General features: G+C 41.7%; 2 protein-coding genes across 11 annotated transcripts in view; one reads left to right on the forward strand and one right to left on the reverse strand.

The window, feature by feature from the left end:
* The window catches only part of LOC138124289 (uncharacterized), a 176736-nt gene that overhangs the window by 92341 nt on the left and 61349 nt on the right, over positions 1-23046 (forward strand). For 9 of the 10 annotated variants that reach the window (XM_069039285.1, XM_069039286.1, XM_069039284.1 and 6 more), the window contains one exon: positions 17053-17115. The exons of the other annotated variant lie outside the window; for it this stretch is intronic. In XM_069039285.1, coding sequence (XP_068895386.1) covers positions 17053-17115 — 63 coding nt within the window. The remainder of the gene's footprint in view (positions 1-17052; positions 17116-23046) is intronic. 10 annotated transcript variants of the gene reach the window in all.
* The window catches only part of LOC138124287 (5-oxoprolinase), a 129410-nt gene that overhangs the window by 21543 nt on the left and 84821 nt on the right, over positions 1-23046 (reverse strand). The gene's annotated exons all lie outside the window — the stretch shown is intronic.

Genomic DNA, 23046 nt, shown 5'->3' on the forward strand with positions numbered 1-23046 from the left:
TGTAAGGTAGATAATATAAATGAGTGGGTAAGAGGAAAAAATAATGGAATAGAAAGAATGACATACAACAGAGTGGTAAAATTCGCAAGAGAAAAGACACCTAACGGAAGAAGATCAGCAGGAAGATCAAGAAAAAGGTGGTGTGACGACGATGCCTAAATAAGAGGTTAAGAATCGAAGAAGGAACTTGCACAGTAACAACGAGGAAGAAGAAGAAGAATTGTTTTCTTGTTTATCTTGATCCGGCATAATGAAGGAGCAACCCCCCGCAGTAAGAGTAGCTTTTTTGTCGGCGCCTAATCCCCGACGGTGCGTCGGTATTTAGGGTAATCACTGTTAATTTATGCCCGCGAGGGTGGTACCGGTGCCGTTTTCTTGTTGCGTCCCGGGTCTCGTTAATTGTAATCGATAGAGTGTTGTAGTGGAGCGGGTCGCATAATATCGTCGATAAAAAGCGTCGCGACGCTGGCGATAAATTAACCCAAGATAGATACGTGCACGCGACCTCGTCTGGAAATATCCACCGTGAATATTTACAGCCGACATTACCGATAACGAGTGTTTGCGCTCCGGGCCCGGAATCATAACGTCGAATTTTGTAAAATCATCAAAATTACGAGCTCCCGAAGTAATATTTAAATGGTAATCCGTTTGTGGTTTTGTGTAGAGGGACGAGACAAACTTCGGCTAACGCAATAAGGGCGAGTTTTATTCAAAACTCGACGATTTAGAACTTGGCTGTCGCGGTAATTCGGAAAAGTTAGGAAACGTCCCGGAGTCGCTTCGGTCCGGAATTTTTGCGACGCGCCAACGTCCGTTAATTGATCGCATATTGTTGTGCCGAAACAGCATGACGGATTAAAAGGGCATTTGCGGGACATTACGCGGCGAATAAATGCAAATTCCCCTCGTGCCGGCTAATTTATTTACATTTTCGCACGTTACACGCCCGGCGGAGAACATAAAGTTTTGCCGTGTCAACTGTAATGGTGCAACGAAGAACTTTCGCGCTAGTGATTTTATTATTTCGAGGAAAAAAGTACACGCGGACTCCATGATTTATCGAAATATTTAAATGTCGGACCGGAACGGAGCTTGTTGTTTTTTCCCCCAGGTCGGAACGTGCGGCCCAAATCCATTTTTACATCGATCATAAATTGAATGGGCGGCAGTGTTTCGGTTGTGCGACCGTCTGCAACATTCAGACATGTTAGGGCAGCGTGGATCAGTTACGTGCAGTCGACTTATTTTATTCATGGAATTTCAGAGCGAGTTAAGCTCTGATGATGTTTAACAATGCGCTTGATGGGGTGGAAGGTTCACAATAAAAGTGGGGACGTGTACTCCGGTGCGCCGGAATCAAAAACCCGCACTTCGCCAACGACAAAAAGGTGCATACGTGTCGTACAGGCAACCAACAATACAGCCATCGCGAAGGGAGCGGTTATTCACGAGCACCGACCTAACAAGTCTAATTCAGAAGAAGACACGGACCGGCGCTGCCGCCGTTACTTGTTTGCGGCGGCGGCTACAGCTTTATTGGCGGCTTTCAACCCCAAATCCATTTACGTTTTCTCGAAATCTCGCTCGGTGTTTTAATTTTTTCCGACGCGAGGAGTCGAGTGCGGCGTATTTTCCTCGTTTACTTTCGCGAATGGTGATTCGATGAAGTTCAAGATGCACGTCGGAAGTTTTTCATTTTGTAATTAATTTTTTTTTCGCGGCACCGACCGAAACAGATCGGAAGTTGGGCTGGAGACGGATTTAAAATGCGAGATTTCCAGTGCAGGACAAACAAATGGGTTCTTTTATTTTTCGGGCGCGGCATCAATTTTAAGATAAAGTTAGTCCGGATTGAATACGTAAACTAGGAACAGCTTTGCTGACTCCGCCACATCTGTTTTAAATTGTAATGTCGAGGTCGAGTTTTATCGTTCCCGTACAATCCAGGTATTTATATTGGGGAATCGAGGTCCCTCTTTGTTCGGCAGGCTGGTGGAAGTTTTGCGCGTCGGGAGACGAATTGCTTAATTAAATTATCAATTTCCCGTCGATGTCCCGAGTGCGATCATCCGAAATTGTTTTTTCTTTTTTGTATCGGGGAGGGTCTTATTTCCTGCGATGGTTCAAAGGTAAAGTCGTTTGGCTACTGCTTTAAAAATGGCGAAGCCGGATTTACCGGAGCTCGCTGCGATAAACATAAAGACAGACGGGGATTAAGTCCGCCACCGGAGTTTACAACGTACCGTGAAATCCGACATGACGACCGGCCGGTCATCGTAAATCGATAATTTACGGCTCGAAATTTCCAATAATTCACAAATCGATGAGCGTGTGAAACGCGACCAAAAGGAACGAGCGCCCTGTGGCATTTGTTTTCATTTTACCTCTCGAAATGACAGTCGAGGGGTGGCGGTCGTGTTCGTCGACGTCGAAGTTTGATCTCCAGTTTCTGAATGGAAGCGTGTCTTGGATTGTTCAGCGTGCGACAACCGAACACGACGAAAGAACTCTCGACATTCGAGAAATGATAAATGCGACCAAAAGTGTTTCACGACTTTCGGAAGCTCTTTCTGTTTTATTTCGATCTAGGGGAAGTACGGGGTCGTATTTACAAAACATTAATTCGATAAATTGGTCGAGGTGGCATGATTGGAAATATGTAAAGTATGGCGGCGTTTCAAGGATTCAACGTAGATCTACGTTTAAATTTTTTACGAGCTGGTTATCTTTTCACAAAGCGATTTTTTTTATCTGCAGCTACGGACGAGTTTAATTTCAGATTAAATTTTTTACGCACTGCTTATCCATTCACAAACCAACAATTTTTTCATCCCCATCTTGGACGACTTCAATTTGCGATTTGCGATCGATTTTTGGCAAAGGTTGGAGGGGGCGGCGAAAAAATCGTGTTTTCGCGCTTCCCAAGCCGTCGTACACGCATATTTTTCGTGCGTGCCTGGTGAAAACGCGATTTTCGGATTTTCGCACAATTTTATTTCTTTATTAAGGTGCGTGACGAGTCGCGTTTTCTGTTCCGCGCACGAGAGCAACAATTAGATGCTGTCACCATAAATTACTCCCTTGATTTTTTTCCTCTTCGTCTTCGCTTCAGGCGAAACTGGGGGAACGCATCGTAATAAAACCGTATAATTCTTTTATTGCACATGCGAGATTTGATGGTTACATAAATTTACGACCGCTCAAACGCACATCAACTCTCGTAAAACTTATTAAACAAACGGCATAGTCGAAAGGAACAATATGATGAGTGTATAGCGCCAGACCGATTTTATTTTCTTGGAGTAAAAGCCGATAAGATTTACGATTAGCGCACGGGGTGCGCTTTGTTTTTTCTTTTGCGCGACGACCACGTTCGGAAATTTCCAAATTAAACGTAAAATCGGGGAGCGAATTATTATTTGCCGTGTTATTCCAGATTGTGTTGTTGTTAATTAATTCTTATTGTTTTATCTTTTGTCGAGTCGCCGAGTTTATTAGCTCGCCTGGCCGCCCCTAGCACTAAACCCGGCTATAAACTGCCGAATTAAGAACAAAAACCCCTCCGAACTGCATAAATCCTCATCTGTTACCTCGCGCTAACCGGGGCCCCATATCGATTCGTCGGGCGATCAGGAGAACTGCGAATTGCCGCCACTTTTCACGACCGCCGCCCCCTAATTACGAGCTGCAGGTGTGCGCAGGGCGAGGTAATGCACTTTTAAGGGTCTCGTCGAGGGCCCGCGTCGGAAATTTGAATGTATAGGGCGTCAGACACCTGTTATACGTTGCGGGGGTCACGACCGGCCCTAATTGTTCGAAGGCGGCGTAAAATGCGTTACGCGGTGCCTTAGGTAATCATGTACGTCTTCCATTTGCGCAGAGTGCCCATCACACGCTGAATTATTCATCGCATCCGGGGGAGCTTTAAAGCTCCTCGCCGAACCAAAAAATCAAAAGGCGGGAGCTTTAATTTCGAGTTGTAATTAAGGACCACGTATGAAAGCGATCGAGTTTCACCCCTTCTTTGGCGAGTTTTAAATTGGACGCCGGATTTTATGCAATCAGTTATGCGCAAGGTTGCGGTTCCGGGGAAGTACGGACGAAATTTTCTCCAGGTCTGGGTTAAAAAAGCGATCGGGATCACTCCGGGTGATTAAAATTCTGCGGGCGGGGTGCGAGTTCGTGTCAAACGTTCAGGAAGTTATAAATAATGTCGTAAAGTTGCGAACGAAATAGTAATTAGCGGAATGAATTATTTTATTCGTTGCGGGACCGGAATCTATTAAATAAAACAAAATTCAGTAATTAATTTATCAAGTTCGGACCGCCCGTTTGATTAAAAGCGGGTTTTGCGAGCGGCGGCGGCAAAAAGTTTGCGGTGGCGGCGCGTAGAGATGCATTCCGCGGTCCAAATCGACGACGACGATGATTAATCGTGCACAGGACAATCGTCGAGATGATGCGGACAAGAAGTTCATCTCGGCCGACCTGGGGCGGCGCAAGAAGACCGTTCGATCGATCGGCGTCCGTCTCTATTAAATTTCGAGGTCCGAGGGCGCCGCCGCCGCCACCGCCTGTTGAAGATTTTCCACGAGCCATCGCGAAAAATGAAAACTCGATGTTTGGCTATTATTAGGTCGAGAATGCGGTCCGCTCGCTCTCTGTCCCGTATACTTGGCCTATTTCTCGTCGCTGCATCATCATTTTCTGTGTCAAATTTGTAACGCAGGCAGACTAGATGTGTTTCGACGTTCCCCGATTATATTTATAGGACTAATTATTGGGAATTGCACGGACCGCGACCGTTTGTCCGGTCCAATTACGGTCGCGGTCCGACCTACGGAAAGCTGGTAATGAGAAAATTGCACTTGAAAGCTCACTTCAAGGGCACCGACGGGATCGATCCTGTTCGAAAAAAGGCGGCACAGAGCGATCGGGCGTCAACAGGTGGAGCAAAAACGACCCGATCGGACCTGCCCTTTCGATTTCGTCAAAAGTTCTGACCCGAGCGCAACAAAAACGCGAACGCGATCTGCAAGCGCTGTGTAACGAAAATTTAATTGATTTCGACGTCTGCGAGTGTTCTCGGACGGAGCGAGCTTTGATTGGAAAAGATCAGAAAAGAGAACGTTTTTATCGATTCGTATTTAGAAGGGAGTGCCGGAGCGGTGCTTCCCCTAAACATGTAAACCTGTAGATGGCGTCGGTCCAAACTGTCACTTAGTGAAAGAGGCATTATCGTTTGGGAATATGGACCAATAAAGTCGCTTAAATCGTGATTATCCTGAAAATTGCCGCACGTATCGCCTGATGATTCCATTATTTTCATAATAAACTCGACGATAAATGCCGGAGCGTTATGCAGATGCCATCTGTTCCACGGACCCGCACTTGTCGATTGTCGTTAACAGATGGGACGATGTCGTTAAAGGTATTGCTTCTTACTAAAACACTGAGACGCATCCAGCAGCTTCGACGTGTAACGTCGAAGTTGCTGTCAAGACCAACTATTCGAGTGTTGGTTCTTCTTAATCTCGGCACACTGGAATGGATTTTTTGTGAAAACGTCTTCAAGTGTCACACTCGGTACAGAGCGAAATTCGTTCTGATAACACCTTAGGCCGCTTCTCATTTCTCGCCGAATTTTCCGGCAATTCGCATCATCATTCCCGAAAAAAATGGCGAATATAAATGGAGGTTTCCATTATGCAAGAACTAATGGCCGTTATTACGATTCACAGCCGAAACTCATTCCGGCGTGCGAAATTTGAGGATTCATCAAAATATACGTCTGTTATTGTTCGATATTATTATCCGGCGAATGTTTACGGCTGCATTTTCTTCGACGATAATGACTGTAATGTTAATGTACAAGGTAAATCTAAATTATAATTGCCACCGCCACAATAAACCTCAGTTATAGTATAGTTTTATTGGTAATTTTGGAGTAGTTTCTGTCGAAACCGATAATACTTTAGCAAATGTACAATTATAATTGATACACCATCGAATATTGCACACCGCTGTTGTAGGTATTTGTTTTCAGCAAATTATCAATATTTTGATGATGGCCTCTGGGCGACATTAATTTTATTGCAATATCCATTTTGATTTTACAATGTGGGTTTCCATTAAACACGGTAATGAAAATGCGCGTTCGGCGAATGCAGTTGCCGAAAAAGGATATGGTCGAAACGGCAGTAAAATGTTTCTGGATTAATAATTAAATTTACATTACGGGCAAAACGTATTTGTAGAAATTTTCAATTTTGCGTTATTAGGGAAATGCAGCGTTCGAGTGCAGTCCTTCAGGATAACGGCGCGGGACGAAGGATGTCGGGTGAACGACCTCCGATTCGCAACAAATTTATCATAGAGCAGGACGGTGGGTGTCACCTGACGTTTATTACGGTTTTGATAAATCGAACGGAAGTGTGACAAAAAGTCGAACAACGCCAAAAATTTAACGAGTGAAGTGGTGACACTCCGCGCAAAGGAGAGTGGAAAGAGTTGGCCAAAACAGAAATCGGTTTAAATTTGCTTTGTTGTCGGAGCGCCGCGGCTTAATCGACAGTTGATGAAAATTCTTTCAGCGAGGGCAATAAAATAGGTGGTCCGTCGATAAATCAACAGTAATGTACCCCGTACTGCGTGCTAATATTTCAGAAGAATCCATAAAATGGACTCGTTCAGACAATCTAAATATAAGCCTGGCTCAACCGTAACCCATATATTCTGCATATCTTGGCAGGATTCGTGTACGGTTTATTATAATAGATACGGTTTTGCGAAAAAGTTGTGCTCATTCGCAAAACCGGCGAAGAATGCAGAAGATTTCTGGATTTTTTCCAAGTGGCGTTCTTCCCTTTGACGCGAAACCGTTTCCGGCGCGTTTCGCGGGCGCGAAATGAAGATTAATTCCTGGGATTTCGCGAATTAGTCGTCGCGGAGCGCGAAAGTTTCCCCCCTTTTGTTTGAGCACGACCAGCAGGAACGAACAATCGTTGTGGGGCGCGACCCGGATGGAAGCCTGTCCACATGAGAAATACGTCATGAGGGTTAATCAGGACGAAATTGATTGCCCATCGGGTAATCGCGAAGAGTGGCGGTGATGCTTTCGGTCCGGAAATAACTCGATCAGGTTTATTTCCTACGTGATAATTTGGAACGCGCCTAGTTCAAGTGTGCTCTCCGAGTGGGTAATCTTAAAGAGGTGCCAAAAGCCGGTCTGGAGAGGTGTTTAAATTTAGACGTTAATCCGTTTGATGGAATTCGCGATTTATGGACCGTAAATCAATAGGTGCTCAATATTTAATTATGAATAAAAACGGGTTTATTAGATGCGTGACGGTGGTTATTATCGCCGGCAGGAGGAAACACGGTCGCCCTTAAACTTGACCCGGGACCGTTTAATTTTGCATTAACTGCCAATTTCTTATAGCTCAGTTTCGAGCAACCGTTTGAAGAGCAGGAACTCGATTTAATTTAAATTTCAAATTTAATTGTTGGGATTTTGAGCACTTCGCACCAAAGGGATGCTCACACTAAGTGGCATCAGCACCGGGACCAAATAATCGACAGTGTCGCTTCGCAAATTGTTGTTTCAAAAATAAACAAACCGAAATACGCACCGGATTAAATCAGAACTTTACAATTACAAGTTCTAAATCTCGTTTAAGCCAAACTTTATCACGTCACGATTGGGAATCTCTATTGTTAAAACGCTGCACTTGATGGGTTTTAACACGCGTACAGCGTTTACAGCGGAAGGCCGAAAACCTCATACGCGCACGCACCTCGGCTACTTTTCAAACGAGAACAGGTCTGGAACAGGCTGCATTTTTTCATTTGCGCAAATTATCCCTTCCAAAAAATTGCTCGGGGATGATTGGTACACAGTTTGAGGAGGTCAGTATCCACCTGTCATTCGTTTATTTATTTATTCTTATTCCAAGATATTTCAAAAGGGATCTGTACCTATTCAAGCTTCCCCACTGCAAGCGATCCACCTGACAGGATGGTAATTAATTATTGTTTGCTCGAGAATTATCAAAGCGACCGGAATGAAATTTCATAACAGCCCTCATGACATATGTATGCACAAGTCCCAACATGAACCTTGTCCCCTCAAATGCCTCTTTGTACGGGAACTTTACATACGAGCTTTCTCTGGACAGCCCCCATACCTTTGTAGCCCATGCCACCACTATTTTTAGTTTTGTATTATCTTTTGTGGCGTATTTTAGTCACCCGTGACACTCTTTTGAAAGCAACTGGAAGAACCGAAAGGTCGAAGAAATTTATGTTATACAGGGTGTTCTCGAAATGCATGTCAAAAAAATCGAAAGTTGATGCTGATGATGGAAAAAGAAAAAAGATACTGGAAATTTCAGATTTTGAAAAAAATTCCTCTTACGTTCCGCATTTTCTATACCTTTATTATTTTTACTGGTACTGCATTCTGTTTTTTTTAAGCCAGATTTAATTAAAATTTTTGCGGGGTAAGACGTAAAGAGCATGGTAATTTGATATAAGTGCAGTGCCGGCGAATGCTGATCACGTTTGCAAAGTTGGGATCGACCACAGACGGCGGTCACTGCATGCCGGGATACATTTTACCGGCGGGTTAAAATCAAAGTTGGTGTTCATCAAAGCAAAATCCGAATCTCCGATGCAAGCTCTCTAAACGAATAATAAAGTTGAGTTGTGCCGCAATGCTCGGGGGGAGCGGTTCTCATTTTTGGTCTTAATTTGCGAGCGTGTCTTTATCCTTCCATAATTGAGGTTAGCTCGTTTGAAATGTGTACCTTTGTGGTTCCACCGGAGTACCCTTCGGGTCTGAATAATTCAGTCCGAATTAAGTACACCTAGAATTGTTTAATGTCGACCGTGTCAAATTACGGTATCGCTTGCATGTGTCGACATGAATAATAGAGACGACCGGGGTAACAAACAAAAGGATGTTAGGGAGCCAATAACGACTCCGATCCTGACCCGTTTTATTTTTCAAGAGGACAGCGCGGTCCTTGCGCGTCACGTCTGGCGATTCACCGCGTCGCGCTCAACAAGCGCGTCGGCGTTGTCTCTGCAGTTCCGACATAAAATTGTCAAAGTTGGGGGGCGAAGAAAGTTTCTTGGAGGGGTGGAAACAGGGGGGGTGGATATAAAACCCCCGTCCACAAAATCAACATTTTATTACGGCCTGATCACAAAATCATTACGAGGATAAAACATCGGATGGAAGTCGGGCCGGAATCGAGCTCGGTACGAGAGAGCGGCCATAAAGCAACGAGCGATGGCCTATGGGGAGGCACCATTAGTCAAAGAGGGACGGGGTTCGAGGCCGACGGCGCGATAGACCGAGATAGCATCCTGATATACGGCGGTCAAGGAACGGCACTCGTTACATGGACTCCTGCGGACCTGATGCCGACGCCACAGATCTTGTCCTGGTCGTGTTCTTTTTGAGCGAGCATTTGTCTCGGCGGCCGCGGCCAAAAAACCGAATTTATCTCACCCGGATCGGTAACGCGATGATTAATCGTTATTAGTTACGTGCCTCGCGAGGGTCTTTTCTTCTCGCGCCGCCACTCCGACGGACGATTCTAGAAGCCGAATTAATCACGGAAGGATGCGCCGTTTAAGGATTCCGGACCTGACCTCTTCATCGTTAACGAATCGACGACAGGACTAATTGTTGCCGGAAGAAGTTTGCAGATAACGATCCGGAAAAGGGGAAAAGCTTTTTATCACCCGACCGCAGACGCCATCGTCGATTTTGCGTTTTACCAAAATATCTCGTTTATTAATTTTTTCTTTTCGATTTCGTAAAAACGCTACAGTCTGTCTCCGTGTTGCACTTTATCCTTTCCGATGGCAATTTCGTTCGATCAATTGGTATTTGTCCGAATCCTGGTAACAATAAAAATTCATCGTTTGTTCGTGGACGTCCAAATTGGCTTTAATCGTCTTTGTCTGCCTCCATTTCCGCTTTGTTTCCTATACTTTAAAAAAAATATATACGATCCTGTCCGACACCATCATCGGAGAAAAAAGTATAATAGGTAATTGACTCCCACAGGGTTCCATCTTAGGATCTATAATTTTTCTATTCTATTACATTTGCAGGAAATGACACGATTATAGACTAGCGAAACTAGACGTCTAGTTGAAAAAAAAAAGTGGAGTTACTCTATTTCATATTTATTTATTTTTGTTTTAAAAAGAACATCTCGATTAGACGTATTGTCGAAAAGTTTAAATGCATGCTTTTCATATAGATTTTTTAAAATTCAGTCTATTTAAAATATTTTTCTTTTTTGAAGGATTCATCTTCGTCAAAAGCTGAAGAAATTTCATCATCATCGAAGTCTTCTCCAGGACCTTGACTTCGATGTAGAGTGTATCTCTTATTCTGCGACAGCTCTTTCACATGCTTGGAGTTTAAATAACCTCGGCTACGCTTACGCTTCGCCTCGGCCATTTAAAAACACCTCGCACATAAAAGTAAACTTTCGCAGCTTGTAATGTAAATAACTATTTTCATTAAGAGTGCCTAAAAAGTAAATTACGTTTCCAAAAATTGTAACGCAAAAGATTGATTGCAAAATTGATTTTTCGTCGTTTTGTTTGAATTATTGATCTCCTTTACACTTATCAAATATTTACCAAATTTTAATTTTACATTACGTACAGACTAAACGAGTCCGGAATTTCCAATTCGTGCATGTTACAGCGCCGTTAATGATTTTTAATTTTGCATTACTTAAAATTTTCCATTGGTAAAGACCGAAGTAAATTTAGCTCGGGTAGGTACAACGCATCAGCCGAAAAAATACACGTGGGTTTGAATGAAAGGTAAAATGTACTGAATTCATTTTACTAATTAAAAAATCCACTTTTTTTCATCGACAACCTCGCAAAATAACGGTACAACTTAAAATTAATTCCTTTGTTGCTCCACTTCTTTATATATATATTTTTTTTTTCATGAAAAAGATCCAGATGTTTGTTTTTGTTTTTGAATTATTTTTACGGCAAGTAGTCGTCCGGGACCCCCCAGAAGGGGGGGCCACTTTGATCAATTAAAATTATCCGGAGCGCGAACTCGTGAAAAATTAACTTCCCACCGTAATCACCTCGCGGCTAATTATCAAATCTAGATTTGCGCAAAGGGGTGTCGTGTCGCACTTCCCTCGGCGATCTGACCTGGAACATGCTCATTTTTGCAAACGAAAACAATACAAAGCCGGAGCCAAGTCGGGTGCGAACGACCCCTCAAAAGCTGATTAGGTAGGTGGGAACCATTAGAACTCGGCACGAACGTTTTTAATAAAAAACCATCCCCCCTGAAACGAATCATCTGTTCATGTGTACAGACAGAGTCGAAATCGTGCCGAGTTCACGTCGAGAGTAAATTTCACGCCCTTCCGAAAGTCCCCCTTTTACGCGAGGGTAATTATAGAGCAACTTTAAATTAGGCAAAGGTACTTTAAGAAAGGTGGTGGTGGGGTTAAAAGCGGCGACGAGGTGTCTTCGGTTTCCGGGGGGGGTGCAAACCGCCGGGTTTTATCGTTGCCCTCATCCATCCCTTGTTCTCCCTAAATATTTCATAATCGCACATGAGAAGGGTGACGGTTCGCATCCCTTTGTTGAACGTTCGGCGGGCGCCACACGAACGTCATCCCCGATAGAATTGATCTTTGCACAGTGTCAATCAAACTATTACAGCTCTCTACATTTACAGCTTACTTCGACAGGGGTCGCAATGTAAATCCGCACGTTTAGGGACATTTGTCAACGTCGCGTCGGGAACAACGCAACACGTTCCGTAAATGTTGATTTGTCGTTTAAGTTCCGTAATCCCGGAGTGCGGCCGGCCCTGAAGTATTAGTGCCGATTACCGGACTCGACACGACTACGAATAAGTTGACGATTACGCAACCGTACTCGTGTATCTATGTCATCCATCAAGCGCGAGTAAATTTAGAAAAATTGCGGACCCACCTCAAGAAAATAATAAATCAAGCCAAAAATACGCGTTTGTGCGCCGTCATCGCGCTTAACGATTAAAATTTCCATGTGAAACCCGGACGAGCAGAACACTGCGTCGAACAATATCGTTATTTAGAAATTTCTGACAACGCCAACTAAATCCATTAAAAGGGATCGCTGACGGACAAAATGTTGAACGGAACGAAATGGTGCAGTCTCGTCACGGTGGTAAAGGAAGCGGGGCTTGCAAATTTCAACCAGAATCGAGAAAATAGTGCCGAAATAGAGCGGAACTCGATGAAAAGAAACTTTCAGCAAACTTTTAAATTTTCTTTGTTTACTTATTGGGTGGCAACTGGTAGAGGGAGCGAAAGTTTGGGACGCTTCGGTTTCCGTCGACTGTAAACGCCAGTCTTACATGGAAACTCTGATTTAACCTAATGATACCATTTGTATCAAATATTAAAATTGTAGCATAAATCGCGGATATAGTACCAAAGCGCCCCGTACTAACCCTTTCGAAGCGCTACCGTCACCAGCGAGAATCTAATCGCTGGGCCCCTACCATCACATCAGCTGCGCGCCGTCGGAGCGTGCCGGACCATCTCCAGTCAGGCTATAAAAGGGATGCACGCATGGACAATTATTCATTATTCATTTAATCATTCGAGCTCCCTCAAGAGTCTCACCACAAACCTTTGTTAACTTTGTTTACCTTTATGTAAATAAATTATTTACAACACAAACACTGTTACAAAATGATTTTTACTTTACCGGTCGTCGTTAAAAGCAACGGCCGCGAAATTGGATTTCGCGGCTTATTTTAGGTAGGTACGCGTACGGTTGCACAAAAATGTTCTTAATTGTATTCAAAGGACTCAAACAATCCTTGATCACCTTGTATATTTGTATAAATTGCAGCGTTTGCAACTTTATCAATTTAAATTTTTCGTCACACGTAGCTATTTCATCGTAACATGAACAGTTTCCTAACCTCACTTTTTCGCATTTTTCTAATAAATACAAATGATCACGATAAAATCAAACAATAAATATCCCCGTGACATCTTTTCAAGTACACTAACTTATTTTCAATAGTAAAACTATATTTTCTTTTTTTTTTTCATTGCCAAGGCTGACGCCATTACAAATTTTCTTCATCACACGGGATAACTTGATGCTCGTTGCCAAAAGGCTGAAGCATTACGTGGGAGTGTTTCGGGGGAAATTCTTTCCAGTTAATCAATTCGAACGATCGCTTGATAAAGAATGTTGCCTTTAATGTTTCAGATATTGCACGTAAATATTCTTAAACAAAGCCAATCCTGTGTGCATCAGCGAAGAAAAACAACGTTTGCTGTTATAACCTTCAAGTTCTTTTTGGACATTTTGCCCTGTTCTGCATCGACCACTCGAGCAAAAGTAGTACTCGCTTGCCTCAAACGAACGGTTTAATCGAGCGAAAATCCTGACCTGTCTTGGTTGTTGGCACCAGAAATATTGGGGTTATCGCAATTAACCCTTCCGGAATTTATGTCCAGCTATTTGGTTGCAGTTTTCAATTTCAAAATGATATTCCGACAACCTAGCCTAATTAATTGCGCAGTTAGCTCACGAGCGTGTCCGAAAGATTTGTCTTCTATTTTGCGTTATCCAGCAGGACTAGTTCTTGCCGGATTATTTTTATAAAATTCCGTAACTCGCACCGTTATTAAAACATTCTCCTGATTAATTAAATCTTTGATCGAAAATTCCAACGAACTCGAGACGGAGACTGTTGGTGCTCGTGATTTCCAGCAACACAAGACTAATAATTTCTTGGAGTAGCACTTCTAACAGACAAGGCGTCGGCGGAAATTACTCCGCAGTCGGATCCAGACGCCAAAAGACTGTTAAAAGCAAACACCTTTTTATTTTGTGTCTAGGAAAAGACGACGTTGATTCCTCACCAACGCTAGCGGCCCGTCAGTATTAAATTTCTTTTTTTGTTTTTGTTTTTCCCTCCACTAACTAAACTGGTAAAGTGGTGGTTTGTCTCGTCGCGAATTAGCTTCAAGCTAATTATTTTCTATTATGACGAGATAAGGGTGTCAGTTTTCTAGACAAAATACAATTACTTGCGCAATGTAGCACCTAATTAATGTATTGGAAAGTGCATTAGTTGCCGTGGTAATGCAATTATAAATAGACTAAACCCGTAACGTAATTTTAAGATCACGTAACAGGTAAGGGTGCTCATCTCGGTCGGGGTAAACGAGGAGAATTAATCCTTTTTTCGCGAAATTCTTGCCGTAATGGTGAGTTAATTTAACGGTGAACTGTACAATTAGCTATTTTGTTTCCCGGCTTCCAGCGGTTAAAAATAAACATTGAATTATGAATCGCCGTTTAACGATCGCTAATGGTGCGGGTTACTGCGCAATTTATAAAATTTTGCCGATACTGCCGAAATACTGTAGTTTGGGGCTTTTTGAAGTTTCACCTGAGTCAAACCCGCAGCCGTTATTAGGTCCGTAATGAGAATATCAGTTTTAACAGCTTGTTTTATTCACACGCGGTTTAACACGTCGCATTAAACGATGATTTACAGGTTTAAGGCGAATTCGTAATTTCATCACTGGATCAAATGCGCTTTAGTTTGACCGTTGGTGAATAATTTTGGAACGTTTTCGACAGACTGCGGTCACTTTTGGAAAAAGCCCGCGGCTAAGATTATCGAGATAAATATCCCCGGGAAGTCAACAGAACGGATCGATGCAATTTAGTGCGGACAATAAGTTTCGCCGTGTCAGTTCGCCCGGACTTATCCGGATGGAAGCCATCATGTTTCGATTGAATCGCAGCCTCGTCAGGATTAAAGGGTCCACGTGAGCGATAATTCTTTTTCATTCAAACTCGACGAACGTGTCCCACTCGAAAAAAACATTATTCCGGGTTCGACACACACGGACGGCGGTCGCCTTGCGTTTCCATCAAACTGTCGTTAATAACGTAGAACTTTTCGGACGATTTATTATTAAGAGGTAACCGCATGTCGTGCAATTTATCACGTTGCTTTTTTTTTGAGGCGAACCGTTTTGTTTCGCCGTGATTACATTTTGGGAATGGTGGACGGTAAAAGCGTGCCGCACGATCGACCGCGACCGGGGGCGGCAGCGCGGGGTTAATTGTTGGCTGCGAAAAGTTTAAACTCGCGATACCGGGCTTAACCGACGACTGTCAATCTAAACGGCTAACGGATAAATGCGAGTTTTTTATTGCATTTTCTTATCTCCTCCACCTTCTCCCCGGCGTCGTTGGGAATTCCTGACGGGAGATGGATGCGGAGGGAACATATTTTCGGCGAGAAAATCGATCACGCCCGACGTCGATTCCACGTTTCCGAATTATTTAAACAAAATCTTAGCGAACACGAACGCTTCCAGATTGCATCTGGTGAAAGAATCAATACCTAATTATGGCCCTGGCGTTCTTGAGCGCGCCGGAATGATTTATTTAGGGCTCTGTCATCGATTTAGGACCTGTTTTGTTATCTTCCTTAACACCTTGTTTCGAGTTTTCTGCCGTTTATCGCCATTTATTTTAATCTGTCCTTATAACGTTATTTACGTTGCCGTTTTACCAGGCTCTAATAGCATCTGCGTCAGTCGGGTAACCTACGAGACATAATTCTTATTAATGCAACGTAAACAACCGCAATTACTATTAACGTCTCGTTGCGCTTTTTATTATCTGCACCACATCCGAGGAGTAGTAATTTTATTAGGAGCCCTCGACGTACAACTCGTCTCACGATACGCCGGACGCTTCGCGCCGGCCAAATTTGATTTGAAACACGTCAAAATACGTCCGTAATAATACGCACGACCTCTCCGATTTGTTCCCGATAGGCTGAAACGTCTGTTCCTCACGAGCGCCACCTAATGGCCCAAGTCCAATTACATTTCCCAGGTCTTATTGCAAGAACCAATCTTGTCGGAGTGTCATTATTGCGGTGCGAAGACACTTTGCTTAACCTCTCAACAACAATTCTCTTCCAGACTTCGGCGGAGTGCATTTCGTGACATCCACAAGAGATCAACAACTCTCGAACACATTCACACTATTTAAAAACGTTACCCGGCGAAAGGCGAGGTGAATTCAAACTTTTCACTTAGTCTGCGAGACGCTTTTATGGGCGTCGCGGTGTTGAACTCTGCCAGATTAAAGTTGTGACGAGGTGAACGCGATGGTCGGTTTTTAATTTTATTTGTTTTCCCTCGCGGCGAACATTGTGCGTCGTTTAATGACGTTAAAAAAGCTAGACAAACAGGAGTTTTTGGCATCGGGAGAAGTCCCAGGCAAATATTTAAATTTCCAAAAGAGCGAGGAGGGAGAAATACGACATCGGTTTGTGAAACTTGAGGGAATGTACTCGTTAATGTTGTTGTTTTTCGTATTAGAGACGGCAGGATTATAATTAAATTTGTTGTCGGGGGCCGAACCAACAGAATTCGATGGAGCGGTGCAAAAATTGTCCGATAATTATTCGTGAATATGCAAAATGCGTCTTTAATTGAAAGTTTGCGTCCATAAATTAGGATTTTAATGAAAATTCAACGTTGGCATTCAACAGTTTCGCAACAAGAAATCGTGTTCGCGAGCGAAATTAACAAGTTTTTGCGTGCGGAGTCCTCCCCCCGCGATAAAATTTCTGCAAATCCCATTTTACCTGTAACACGCGACTAAATCAATATGGAGGGTCCGGAGCGAAGAATGCACCATTACTCCGGGTCCCGTTGTGCTTCGCATTGAATCCCGACACCCGTCTCACGTTCCCCGTCTTTATCATAAACCGAAATCAACACAAGCTCATCTCCATCCGACTAATTCGAATTTTTCCGGCGTACCTCCACCGGAGCTCTAATATCGGCGGTTTATTAAAAACTTTCTCGCATAAAACTTATGAGAAATTCCTTTGTACCTCCATAAAGAGAAACAAATTAATCTGGCGGCTCTCTCTAACCAACCAAACTTTTATTTTGTGTGTTTCTGATAATTGTGTTCCTGTTTCAGTGGCGGTTATTGCGATAAATTCGGTTCGCTGCCCTTCCTCTCACGCCAAGGCTTCAGGAACAGGTACGTAAGATGGTTGACATTATCGCAGACAAAACTTATTGCCTCGGATAGTTCTCGAATTAACTGTACCGAGTCTGCATGCTAAGATCTCGGCACATCCACTTAACTTGCGGCTTAGCTCCGGCAATATTACCATAGTTAATGTCTGTCAGATTCGTCGTTGTTATGCATAGATACACACATTTCTCTATTATCAGGAGATGTTTCATTCGAATTCATGCAAATTCAACCGTTCGCGACGGCCTCTTTTCTTGCCTACGGACGAAATCAAGTCTAAGAAGCGAGATCTTAATACAGGATAAGGTTCGATCAGCCGCTCCCGGATCAGATCGGGACACGTCAACGAGTAATTAAGAATCAATCCGCACTTTCCCAATTCACAGATCCCGTTCAATCCAGCAGAACGTGTTTGTTTTCCTTGTTCGATATATTTTTTTCCCAATCGGCGTTCCTTCGATAAAAAAAAGTTGGGCCGAGATTTTCCTATTCGAATCAAAAAATGGATACGTTAATTAAATCACCAGTTCGTAATTATCAGTAGAAACTAACGAAGAATATTATTAATTAAGCAATTATACGCACGGTACGGCTAGCCATACTGGATAGACGAAAGCACGAAAAAGCACACCTTGCAGTCTTACAGTGCGGGATTTTAGGATTTCAAAAATATTTTTTGTTTTTGTGTATTTTTTTCGAAGGTAAAATAACAAGACCTAAGTTTTTTATCGGATAAATTTTTCAGTTTTACGAGTACTTTTTGCTTTAACAATATTACGAGTTGAATTTGGGCATTTTTATTCTGGTTAGGCCCGAGAGCTTTAGCTCGATTCGAGGGTTTAACCTTTGAATAAAAATGCCCAAATATCAACGAGTAAAATTGTCTAAAGCAAAAATGTTTCAGTGAAAATTGGGAAATTGATCAGATATTAAAAATTAGGTCGTGTTATTTTTGGCAAGATTCATTCCAGAATACAAACTTTAACGTTAATTATTTATTTATAATACAGTTATTAAGAACAATTTGAGAATCTGACAGGAGTGGCATGCAAGTTTAATTACTTTTGACAAATAACAGAGTAGTAGGACGTTTTTATCGCGATAAACATTTTTGATTGGATGAAACCAAGCACTCTGATTGGCTGTACGTGAGAATTAATCATAGTAAATAATAATAAAACCAGATAATTATAATGAAAAATTAAAAATTGATAGGTGATAAAAAGGTGATAAAAAAACAAACCAAGAATGCTACCTCATCTTTTGTTTTATCGAAACGTTTGTCGTGCTTTGATCGTACGCAAAATTAGACGGTCGTTTTATTGGTTGCCTATTCCCCCCTTCGAAAGTAAAAATGCTTTCTCTTCAGTGATTTTACCACATATTCCAGGATAATTGTTGCTTACACTCTGTAAACTTTGCCGAAATCGAAAAGTTGTTTTCTAGGTTAACAACAGCACATCGTTGACGTTTCTTTGACATTTCAACGAAAAATCTGCTTACCAGTGGCGTCACGTTTGGCAATAAAACTCATAAATGTCATTCCTACGAATGTAAAATGTTGCTCTTGCTTATTTTATACATTTTCTCCATTGTCAGGTAATAATAAAATGCACAATTATAATTCCAACGTCTAAAATTCATGAGAGGTATGATTTGATTATAAAGTAGCGTTTGCATTGAATTCCGCTATGAAATGATCGATAATTTGCAACACCTGCTCTAATTTGCTTTCTCTTTGATCACATTGTTTCTATGGCTTAGTGAAAACGATATTTAACATCCACAATTATTTCTTTCTTCCAGTAATTAAAAAAAAGTACATATTTAAACAAGATGTATTTCGTTTTCAATGGCATACATCGCTAAATACTCGTATAACAAAAATTATCAAAACGTGAATAGCAAACGATTCCAACTTACAACTGTTTACTTTTTAACACTGAACGACCATCTTGCTTGCGCTATTTTTGATTTTGACATCACATCTGACTGCATGGACACTCGCTATATACCACAGTGGCACGGGATAATAATTTCGCTTTTTTAGTAATAGGGATAATTTAATTATTAGATATTTCGTGTAATTGATAAATAAATCGTGACAAATACTTCAAATGAATGTATATTTGACTCGGTCGAGCCGCCTCTGGACACTTCTACTCCGCTTAGAAAAAAAAATTACACTTTAATCGTTTCTATGGAGATACACGCGAGATTTTCGACCGCCTGAAGATAAAATAAATTTTAATTTGGCTTAAACAGCTGGTAGATCTAACCTGAGTATATCTCGATTGGTCTTCGGGTTGATGGTTGATTATTAAAACTTTTAATTGTCTCTGGTTAAACAACAAGTTTGGGGGTTCTTTTTCCAGTGCAGTTTCCTTGCAGTAAAACTGCACACGAAATTAAACAATACAAACAAGACGATCCGCAGCATTAATTAAAATTAAACCTTGAAGGAGCAGTTAACGTTTACATTTGAAATCTGGAAAAAGCTCAGTCCCGCCTGTGAATTTTAACAAGACCACCAGCGTTAATAATGACTGCCGTATTTCACGCGACCGCCAAAAGAGAGGTTAGAGCTTAAGCGGAAGTTGAAATGTTTCGAAGGATCAGGAAGTTGGGAGAGTCTCGTCGCAAACAATTTATCTTATTATAGTTATTAGGGAGCAAGTTGATCGCGTGACTCCCGTTTTGTTCTTTTTCCAGCCGTACATTTTTAATACATTAGAGGGGGCGGTGGGAGCGGCGGAGTCAAATAGCCGTTGCGTTCGTGAACCGTTCCTCACGTCAAAACATTTGACAGCAATTTATGAATGAAACGGGGACGACGTTTCGGGTGAAATATCTGACCTGTTGCCGCTCAAATTCACTATTGGGAACGGCACAATCTCCAGAGAAGTATCCACTTTTTATATATCAAATAAGAAATAAAAACATTCAATCAACTTCGGAAAAGTGGAATGGCGACGTTATTGTTCGTTCCCGTCCGAGAGGAAACAGTTTCCGGACTCGCAAATCACGTCGGTAATCGAAAGGTTTGTCGGAAAATCGGATAAATAAATAGTGGGGATTTACGAGAGCTCGTCGATAAATGTCGACGATGAAAATTTGCAATTTAGTGTTAATCCGCTAAATGGGCGCGGAGTTTTGTCACAAAGGACGCAACGCCGCTGCAATATTCTTGGAGAAATGCAAAAATTACAGTCGCGAGTGTCGCCATTTCCGGCGAAAGCTTTATCCAATGAGATATTCGGTTTATTTCCGATTTCCGAGCAATTTCCTCTCCCAACAAAAATAATTCCAGCGTCGCGACGCTATCTGCGGTATTGTTAAGGAGCAATCCCTTAATGAATTTCACAGGAATTTCCACTTATTGTCTCGGAAACGTGGATTTTGTTGCAGCACGTGCGCCCCCGACCCGCGAAAGCTCTCCCCGTTTCTCGAGTTTCAGTATTTTTTTTTTGTATTGCGGATTCAGCGGGTCGCGTCTGACAGGAAATTGACTCTTCGACTGCTAATTGAACACTTTTATGATCTCGAGCGATAATTGAGTCTTTCGCTCAGACAAATTGACCTTCTACTTGATAAAATGGTATCGCATTTAGAGACCATTAGCGATGACGATTTTTACCGGTTTCGTTGTCGTCGCTGCGTCGAGGGTCGAAGAGGGCGCTGCGATTCGTGAGAGGGTGTAATGTGTGCTCGTCGGGGAGCGATCTGGATCGCATTGCCGCATTGTTAAGATTTAATTCGATCTGGCGCGAAAAGGCTCCACCTAAATTCGGATTCGAGCAGTGCCGATAGTGTTGTGTACGTTTGCACCTAAATAAATAAAATTTGACAATCTCGAGGGGGTCTCTCTCGGCGGGCTCTCGACTACGAAAATGTAATTTGCCGATTTGGATTCAGCGCAAAAGTTCGCACGACTTTTCCGAGATCTTTCAGTGATGACTTAGCAGTTTAAGATTTTCCTTTTTGATTTTATTTATTTCGCTCGGTGATTTTATCGATGCGTTCGTTCGGGGCGGTGCCCGGGGACGTATTTATCTAATTAAATCCGTGTATTTAATACATCATTAGCTTCCGTAATTAGCCCCATTCAATCTGCTGGAAAAGTAAATCGTTTTCGTAAACTTTATTGAATTTGTCTCAGTTGTTATGAGTTCGCAGTCAATTGTCAACAGATACTTTCAATTTTATGTAATGATCGAAGCTGATGGTTTCCGGGTCGGTCGTTTTCGAAAGCTCCGAAGATGTTAGTAGCGTGACTAACGAAATGTCAGTACATCCACTTCGACGATCGCGGCATAACCCGGAAATCATCAACGACGTGGACAACAGCCGTGAAAGCTCACATTTTCTTATTATCTGATGATTTCCTAAACATTTTTGTACGTGTTTTTTTGCTTATGTCATGCGGTAACCGTTTTTTATGTTCTTGAATATTTCATACCTTCTGTGCCAACCCCGGAACCCCGGAATTTTTTCGAACATTGTTGAGTTTTTCAAATTGTCAGAACTTTTCATGCAAATACAGGGAAATATAAACATCTCCACTCGTACACAATAAAAAAAAATTCTATACATTCTTTATTGATCGATTCGTTATTGACGTCAGTGTTGTGGGCATATTATTTTTTTTAGCATTTAATTCAAGTCGTAGCCAATATTACCTTATGCTATTTAGATACGAAAAGGTGAAGTACGAGGGTCATTTGAAAAGTTTACCACCTAGGATTTCGTACATCTGTCAACGGTTTTGGAAACTTTTAATAATATGTGTCACTTACTTATTCGTTTTTTATTGTAAGGCTGCGGAGATAAAACTAGGAAATTTAAACAAAGAAAAAGTTTGTCTACGATCATCAGATAAAAGCAACTTTATTGATGTGAAAGCTCTGCTCTAAATTGTCATTTTATCCACCGACAGTTGAAGAGAGAGCTCTTATTGGTTCCCAGCCATGGATAAAATTGATTGGATCTGGGATTTGGACCAATCAAAATTAGAAATATTTGTTGGCAACAGTTTGCAGTAACTGAAGCAATATAACCAATTAACCAGATACAAGAACGTAGTCATGGTAACAAAACGAACATTAAAAATTCTTTAAATATTGAACTAAGAATTTTGTTGTTGTATATTTGATCGTATTATACTTGCAAGTAAAAGTTTTTATCCACTCAAATGATTACATGTACTCGCCTTCGGCTCGTACACCAACCTTCATTTTCGTGGATAAAAACCTTCTTTCCTGTCTCATGTAATAATAATAATACATAATATACTCGTAGTATTCTTGTCAAAGAAAAATGTTCAAAGCTACATAATTTTTGTTTTTTTGGGTTTCTTTAAATAATTATGCAGTAGAAAGTACAGGGTTATTATAAATGATTGTAGTCGAAGCAGGCCATGCCCATGTTATGAAATTTTTGCCCCTTCCACGTGAACTGTCAATTTTTGTCGCTGTCACTGTACTTTTTTTTAGGTGAAAAGTGCGATGATGAGAATTTTATTAGTTATTTTTTTTAAATTAACGATTGAATCCAAAAATATTGAGTTGTTTTGCACCCAATTTCTCCCGTGTGTGAACGTTGTGTATTTTACATTCAGTTTTTACGCCTACTTGGACTACAATAATTTATAATAACCCTGTAGTATAAATGAAATGGTGGATGATTTAAGAGTTATCATTATTTTCAAAAGTGGATGAAATCGAAATCCGAGAGCGGTAATAAAGCACTTTGGTAAAAAGGATTTGTCGTTGCAAGAAATCCATAAGGATATGAGTATTAGGCAAATCTGCGTCTTAGAACTGAGCCAACGACAGAATGGAATGGTGTAATGCAGAGCATTATGCTAAATTAATTTTCCAAGTATGCGATGCTACCGAGGAATAAGAAAGAGGAGGAAAATTAGGACGAGGTGTG

Source organism: Tenebrio molitor, chromosome 2, assembly GCF_963966145.1.
Source record: "Tenebrio molitor chromosome 2, icTenMoli1.1, whole genome shotgun sequence".
NCBI lineage: Eukaryota > Metazoa > Arthropoda > Insecta > Coleoptera > Tenebrionidae > Tenebrio > Tenebrio molitor.